This window comes from Ceratotherium simum, chromosome 39 (assembly GCF_057802395.1).
Source record: "Ceratotherium simum simum isolate JZ-2026a chromosome 39, ASM5780239v1, whole genome shotgun sequence".
Taxonomy (NCBI): Eukaryota; Metazoa; Chordata; class Mammalia; order Perissodactyla; family Rhinocerotidae; genus Ceratotherium; species Ceratotherium simum.
Window position 1 is genome coordinate 429,421 of NC_141938.1, and position 8,382 is coordinate 437,802.

At 35.8% G+C, this 8,382-nt stretch overlaps 1 protein-coding gene across 1 annotated transcript; it reads left to right on the top strand.

Moving 5' to 3' along the window:
* The first annotated feature begins 2,277 nt into the window (after positions 1-2,277).
* LOC101397139 (olfactory receptor 2M3-like) lies at positions 2,278-3,216 on the top strand. Its single transcript, XM_014797639.1, has one exon. It carries the CDS (start codon positions 2,278-2,280, stop codon positions 3,214-3,216), a length of 939 nt encoding a protein of 312 aa, XP_014653125.1.
* The last annotated feature ends 5,166 nt before the right edge of the window (positions 3,217-8,382 follow it).

Below are 8,382 nucleotides of genomic sequence, written 5' to 3' on the forward strand. Positions count from 1 at the left end.
GAAGAGACATAAACTTAAAATATATTGCAGTTTGTTGTTAACACAGGGATCATGAAAAGCATCCACGAGCAAAACCTGGGATGGCAAATGAGCCCTAATAACAGAGTGAGGTCTTGCCATTAGTTAATAGTGGGGACTAGGGCAGTATGGTGCTGAACAATTACAGCACTGCCTTAAGCAATTTCTATTTTAAAAGACACTCCAAAGCTATTTGATTTTGAGGTTTGGACTAGAATGAACTTCAGGATGGCAGCAACATTTCACTTTCCCAGATGATCCCAATATGTGAATAAGATTGAAGCTCAACAGCAGTATATGGCTGTGGCTAGGTGGAAAGATAAACAATAAGAAAATTAAATACAGGTCAAAATATTATCTGGTCCATGGAATTCCTCAGGCTGAACAGCTTTCATGGCACTCCTAATCTCCTAAATTATAGAGAAATTGATTATGCAATTTAGGCCCAAATTGAAAGAATTGATGATTCTGTTGTTCTGGATATTATTCCAGGATGCAACACAATTGACTGAAACACTGCTTTATACAACAGACAAAAGGAGCAAATTATCAGGAGATGACTTCATGTGTGCTGTTTTTCATAAATATTAACATTTATTTTTTAAAACACACGGAGAGAGAATATCCACCCATGTGTAACATCATGAGTGAACTTGAAATAGAAAATACATGTCACTTTTTGGGACTGAAATTATACTGAGTCAAGTGATATGATAATTTTCTATTGGGCAATAAATTTCAGTCAAGTGGTATGAAAAATCATGGGCAATTTTCAATAGAAATGTTTGAAGGTTTTCCTGTGGTGTGTATAATGACAGGTTTGCAAAACATTAAAAGAATGTTTTAGAGATTTAATTAGCAGTTTTGTGTAAGAAGATTGGAAAAATAAAAATACCTGAAAAAAATTAAGTAGAATTCTTTATAATTATTCACACAGTGTGGGTTTAATTTCTTGATAAGCATTGTATATGAAAGAATTATTTGTAAGTGTGTTTATAACTAATTAGAAATTTCGGATGTAGTGAACACTGGCTTATAATTGAAATGTTGTTATATGCACAAAATTGGTGACTACTACACAGGTAAAGCGTTTAGGAGGACACAAATGTGGAAGAGACAGAGTTATGTCTACAATTTGTTCAGGCGGTATTAGGGGAGAAAGAAAGTAAAAGAATGTCTTGTTCCTTGGAGAGGGAGGTAAAGAAAGAAAAATAAATAGATGTGAAAATAGAGAATTATAAATATGCTATTGTGTAGCCAAAGAAATCTCGTTAAAGGGACTTGCTAAGAAAATGAAAGAGATTAATTTTATGTAAACAAGAATAGTCTAGAGATAAAGTAGGAGTAGCCTTTCTTCCCTCCAATAGTGTTTACTTATTTAAAAAAAATACTTATACAATACAAACTATATCCCAGATAATGTTCATACTTTATGAATATGATCTCATTTAGTGTTCATAACATCCTATGATACAGATATTATAAATATTCAAATTTGAAGAGTGGAAAATAAATCTTGGAGAAATTAATAATTGCCTAAGATCACACAGCTAAAGTGATCTGTAGCAGGCGTTTGAACTATGCTCTTGCCGTCTCCTCTATCTTCCTTCTTGAGTAAAATGTCCTATATCTGACTTTCTCATGGACACACCTCATTTTTAGAGATGGAGTGAAGAAAGAGCATATTAATAAGGAACTACTTCCACTATAATTCACCATTATTCAAATAAGTATTACTTAACAGACTTCTCATTGTTGATTGCTAGATGTCTCCTGTTTACCTGGCATTTGACTAACAATGTCTCAATTACACAAATACATGCTTCCCTGTACACTTTGAAAGAATTTTTATTAGCATAGTAGTATGATATACTGAGTTCCATGGAAAACCAATGAAAATGACTTCCCAGAAATTCATGAGTCTTTCATGATATCAGTGTAATTATAAAGGGATGATCTACACTACACATAGAAGTTGACTTGTTGCCCTACTTGATTATATGACTTGAAAAAACTCTCATATATTTATTATCTCTATTAACAATGTATTTTGCATTAAAAATCACATAAAGCTAAAAATAAGCTTTAATATCCCTAGTATAAAAATATAAAAATCAATGACCAGAGAAACAATTTTCCCATGCTTAGACAATTGGATAGATGTGATGACACAGGAGGAAAGTCCTTGATATTTTGATAACACAATCCCAGCCATTTCTCACATGACATGTTGTATTCTATGTAGTGAACATATTTATCATGGCATGGGAGAATCAGACCACCAACTCAGACTTCATCCTGCTAGGAATCTTCAATCACAGCCCCACTCACATCTTCCTCTTCTCTCTGGTCTTGGGCATCTTCACAGCGGCCTTCATGGGAAACACAGCCATGGTTCTCCTTATCTACCTGGACACTCAGCTCCACACGCCCATGTACTTCCTCCTCAGCCAACTCTCCCTCATGGACCTCATGCTCATCTGCACCACCGTACCCAAGATGGCTTTCAACTATTTGTCGGGCATAAAGTCCATCTCTCTGGCCAGTTGTGGAACTCAGATATTTTCCTATGTGTCCCTGCTTGGAGCTGAATGTTTCCTGTTGGCTGCAATGGCCTATGATCGTTATGTTGCCATTTGCCACCCATTACGATACTCAGTTCTCATGAGCCAGAAAACCTGTGGTTTCATGGCAGCTTCTTCCTGGAGTCTTGGCTCCCTTGATGGTGTAATTGAAGTGGCAGTCGCATTATCCTTCTCATATTGCGGTACCAGGGAAATTCCTCATTTTTTCTGTGATGTCCCTGCCCTTCTCACTCTCTCATGCACTGACACATTGCTATTTGAAAGAATGATATTTATTTGCTGTGTAATTATGCTTCTCTTCCCTGTAGCAGTCATCATCGCTTCTTATGTTCATGTTATTCTGGCTGTCATTCGCATGGGGTCTGGGGAAGGTCGCCGCAAAGCTTTCATCACCTGTTCCTCCCACCTCATGGTGGTGGGAATGTACTATGGGACAGCCATGTTTATATACATGCGACCCACTTCAGATCGTTCCCCGACCTGGGACAAGATGCTGTCAGCTTTCTACACCATTCTTACACCCATGCTGAATCCCCTCATCTACAGCCTTCGCAACAAGGAAGTGGCCAGAGCTTTCATGAAGGTTTTAGGGAAGGGCAAGACTGGAGAGTAAATTGCCTAATAATCCTTATGCTTTGCTTTTTTCCCTACATCCTTTGCTTTATGCTTAAATTGATTTATTCAACCTATACAATTCAGTATCTAACATTTACCCATTATTATAGATTTATAGCAACAACATAAGGTTTAGAATCTGAAAAAACTGTTTGCATTCTTTTTTTTCAAATATTTCATGTTTTTTATAATAAATTCAACATATGATTATAAGGAAATATTTATTGCAAGACAAAAACGCATAATTTATACTTTTTTAATCACATCAGTTAACAAACGGGAGACATTTTCCCATCATAATGCCCATCAACTGATGGTTGGATAAAGATGTGGTATATATATATAATGGAATACTACTCAGCTGTTGAAAAAAACAAAATCATCCCATTTGCAATGACATGGATGGACCTTGAGAGTATGATGTGAAGTGAAACAAGCCAGACAAAGACAAATTCTGCATGATTTCACTCATATGTGGAAGGTAACAAATACGTGGATAAAGAGAACAGATTAGTGGTTACCAGAAAGGAGGGGGGGTGCGGGGTGGGTGAAAGGGATACATATGTACGGTGATGGACAATAATTAGACTACTTGGGGTGACCACGATGAAGTCTACTGAGAAATTGATAAACAATAACGTACACCCGAAATTACACAATGTTATAAACCATTATGATCTCAAAAAGTTACTGGGGAAAAAACAGAGTTAAATAGTGTCTCAATTAATAAATTTTAATCGAGTAGGAAAAGAAAATGTTTTTAAGAGTGGAAAAATATAAACTTATTACATAATGATAAAGGAGCAATTCTTCAAGAATACATAACAATCTTTAACGTGTACATGCCTAAAAACAGAGTGTCAACTTACATGAAGCAAACTATGATGGAACTGTGAGGAGAAATGGACAAATCCACTATCATAGTTGGAGACTTCAACACTCCTAGATCAGAAATGGACAAATACAGCAGACAGAAAGCAGGAAACATACCTGAACTAAACAACACAATCAGTCAGTTATATAATATTGACATCTATAGACTACTTAACATAATAACAGCAAAATATACATTTTTCTCAAACTCACAGGGAACATCACCATGGTAGGCCACATTCTGGACCATAAGGCACAGCTTAACAAATACAACATAATAGATATCATACATCTGCTCTCAGACCACAATGAAATTAAACTGGAAATCAATAATAGAAAGAAAACTGGAAAATCTGAAAAAAAAAAGTGAAGATTAAACTCCACAATTCTATTTATTTATTTATTTTTTATAATTCTTTCCTTGTTTATTGCAGAAACATTGGTTTATAACATTGCAAAAATTTCAGGTGTACATCATTGTACCTCTATTTCCGCATGGACTACATCATGTTCACCACCAAAACACTAATTACAACCCATCACCACACACATGTACTGAATTATCCCTTTCACCCTCCTCCCTCCCCCCTTCCCCTCTGGTAACCACCAATCCAATCTCTGTCCCTATGTGTTTGTTTATTGTTGTTATTATCTACTACTTAATGAAGGAAATCATATGGTATTTGGCCTTCTCCCTCTGACTTATTTCACTTTGCATTATACCCTCAATGTCCATCCATGTTGTCACAAATGGCTGGATTTCGTCGTTTCTTATGGCTGAGTAGTATTCCATTGTGTATATATACCACAGCTTCTTTATCCATTCGTCCCTTGATGGGCACTTAGGTTGCTTCCGAGTCTTAGCTATCGTGAATAAGGCTGCAATGAACACAGGGGTGCATGTACCTTTACAAATTGGTGTTTTCAAGTTCTTTGGATAAATACCCAACAGTGGAATAGCTGGATCATATGGTAGTTCTATCTTTGATTTTTTGAGGAATCTCCATACTGTTTTCCATAGTGGCTGCACCAGTTTGCACTCCCACCAGCAGTGTATGAGAGTTCCCTTCTCTCCACATCCTCTCCAACACATGTTGTTTCCTGTCTTGTTAATTATAGCCATTCTGACGGGCGTGAGGTGATATCTCATTGTAGTTTTGATTTGCATTTCCCTGATAGTTAGTGATTTTGAACATCTTTTCATGTGTCTGTTGGCCATCTGTATATCTTCTTTGGAGAAATGTCTGTTCAGGTCTTTTGCCCATTTTTTAATTGGGTTGGTAGTTTTTTTGTTGGTGAGATGCATGTGTTCTTTATATATTTTGGAGATTAAACCCTTATCAGATGTATGGTTTGCAAATATCTTCTCCCAATTGTTGGGTTGTCTTTTCGTTTTGTTGATGGTTTCCTTTGCTGTGCAGAAGCATTTTAGTTTGATGTAGTCCCATTTGTTTATTTTTTCTATTGTTTCTCTTGCCCGGTCAGATGTGGTGTTTGAAAAGATGTTGCTAAGACTGATGTGGAAGAGTGTACTGCCTATGTTTTCTTCTAGAACTTTCACAGTTTCAGGTCTTACATTCAAGTCTTTAATCCATTTGGAGTTAATTTTTGTGTATGGTGTAAGGTAAGGATCTAATTTCATTTTTTTGCATATGGCTATCCAGTTTTCCCAACACCATTTGTTGAAGAGACTTTCTTTTCCCCATTGTATGTTCTTGGCTCCTTTGTCAAAGATTAGCTGTCCATAGATGTGTGGGTTTATTTCTGGGCTTTCGATTCTATTCCATTGATCTGTGTGTCTGTTTTTGTGCCAGTACCATGCTGTTTTGGTTACTATAGCTTTGTAGTATATTTTGAAATCAGGGAGTGTGATACCTCCAGCTTTGTTCCTTTTTCTCAGGATTCCTTTAGCTATTCGGGGTCTTTTGTTGTTCCATATGAATTTTAGGATTCTTTGTTCTATTTCTGTGAAAAATGTTGTTGGAACTTTGATAGGGATTGCATTGAATCTATAGATGGCTTTAGGAAGTATGGACATCTTAACTATGTTAATTCTTCCAATCCAAGAGCATGGAATATCTTTCCATTTCTTTGTGTCTTCTTCAATTTCTTTCAGAAATGTTTTATAGTTTTCGTGTACAGATCTTTCACCTCTTTGGTTAAGTTTATTCCTAGGTATTTTATTCTTTTTGTTGCAATTGTAAATGGGATGGTATTCTTAATTTCTCTTTCTGCTACTTCGTTGTTAGTGTACAGAAATGCAACTGATTTTTGTATGTTGATTTTGTATCCTGCAACTTTACCATATTCGTTTATTACTTCTAAAAGTTTTCTGGTGGATTCTTTAGGGTTTTCTATATATAAAATCATGTCATCTGCAAATAGTGACAGTTTCACTTCTTCCTTTCCAATTTGGATCCCTTTTATTTCTTTCTCTTGCCTGATTGCTCTGGCTAGGACTTCCAATACTATGTTAAATAGGAGTGGTGACAGTGGGCATCCTTGTCTGGTTCCTGTTCTTAAAGGGATAGCTTTCAGTTTTTCACCATTGAGGATGATATTAGCTGTGGGTTTGTCATATATGGTCTTTATTATGTTGAGGTACTTTCCTTCTATACCCATTTTATTCAGAGTTTTTATCATAAATGGATGCTGGATCTTGTCAAATGCTTTCTCTGCATCTATTGAGATGATCATGTGATTTTTGTTCTTCATTTTATTAATGTGGTGTATTACGTTGATTGATTTGCGAATGTTAAACCATCCCTGCATCCCTGGAATAAATCCCACTTGATCATGGTGTATAATCTTTTAACGTATTGTTGTATGCGATTTGCTAGTATTTTGTTGAGGATTTTCGCATCAATGTTCATCAGTGATATTGGCCTGTAATTTTCTTTTTTGTGTTGTCCTTGTCTGGTTTTGGTATCAGGGTAATGTCAGCTTCGTAGAATGAGTTAGGAGCTTTCCCTCCTCAATGTTTTGGAAGAGTTTGAGAAGGATAGGTATTAAGTCTTCTTTGAATGTTTGGTAGAATTCACCAGGGAAGCCGTCTGGTCCTGGACTTTTATTTTTGGGAGGTTTGTGATTACTGTTTCGATCTCCTTACTGGTGATTGGTCTATTCAAATTCTCTACTTCTTCTTGATCCAGTTTTGGAAGGTTGTATGATTCTAAGAATTTATCCATTTCTTCCAGATTGTCGAATTGGTTGGCATATAGCTTTTCATAGTATTCTCTTATAATCTTTTGTATTTCTGAGGTGTCTGTTGTAACCTCTCCTCTTTCATTTCCGATTTTACTTATTTGTGCTTTCTCTCTTTTTTTCTTGGTGAGTCTAGCTAAAGGTTTGTCTATTTTGTTGATCTTTTCAAAGAACCAGCTCTTGGTTTTATTAATTTTTCTATTGTTTTTTTGGTCTCTATTTCATTTATTTCTGCTCTGATCTTTATTATTTCCCTTCTTCTACTGATTTTGGGCTTTGTTTGTTCGTCTTTTTCCAGTTCCTTTAGGTGCATTTTTAGATTGTTTATTTGAGATTTTTCTTGTTTGTTGAGATAGGCCTGTATCGCTATAAACTTCCTTCTTAGAACCGCTTTTGCTGTATCCCATAAATTCTGGCATGTCGTATTTTCATTTTCATTTGTCTCCAGGTATTTTTTGATTTCTTCTTTGATTTCTTCGTTAACCCAGTCGTTGTTCAGTAGCATTTTGTTTAATCTCCATGTATTTGTGGCTTTTCTGATTTTCTTCCTATAGTTGATTTCTAGTTTCATACCGTTGTGGTCAGAAAAGATGCTTGGTATTATTTCAATCTTCTTAAATTTATGGAGACTTGTTTTGTGGCCTAATATGTGATCAATCCTGGAGAATGTTCCATGTGCATTTGAAAAGAACGTGTATTCTTCGGTTTTTGGATGGAATGCTCTGTATATATCTACTAGGTCCATCTGTTCTAAGGTGTCATTTAAGGCCAATGTTTCCTTATTGATCTTCTGTTTGGATGATCTATCCGTTGGTGTAAGTGGAGTGTTAAAGTCCCCTACTATTATTGTGTTACTGTCTATTTCTGTTTTTATGTCTGTTAATAATTGCTTTATATATTTAGGTGCACCTACATTGGGTGCGTAGATATTTACAAGTGTTATATCCTCTTGTTGGATTGTTCCCTTGATCATTATGTAATGCCCTTGTCTCTTTTTACAGTTTTTGTTTTAAAGTCTATTTTGTCTGATATGAGTACTGCTACCCCAGCTTTCTTTTCATTGCCATTTGCGTGGAGTATCTTTTTC

Bases quoted from the DNA above. Each gene is read 5' to 3' on its own strand.
- LOC101397139 (XM_014797639.1), top strand. From the start codon at position 2,278: ATGGCATGGGAGAATCAGACCACCAACTCAGACTTCATCCTGCTAGGA.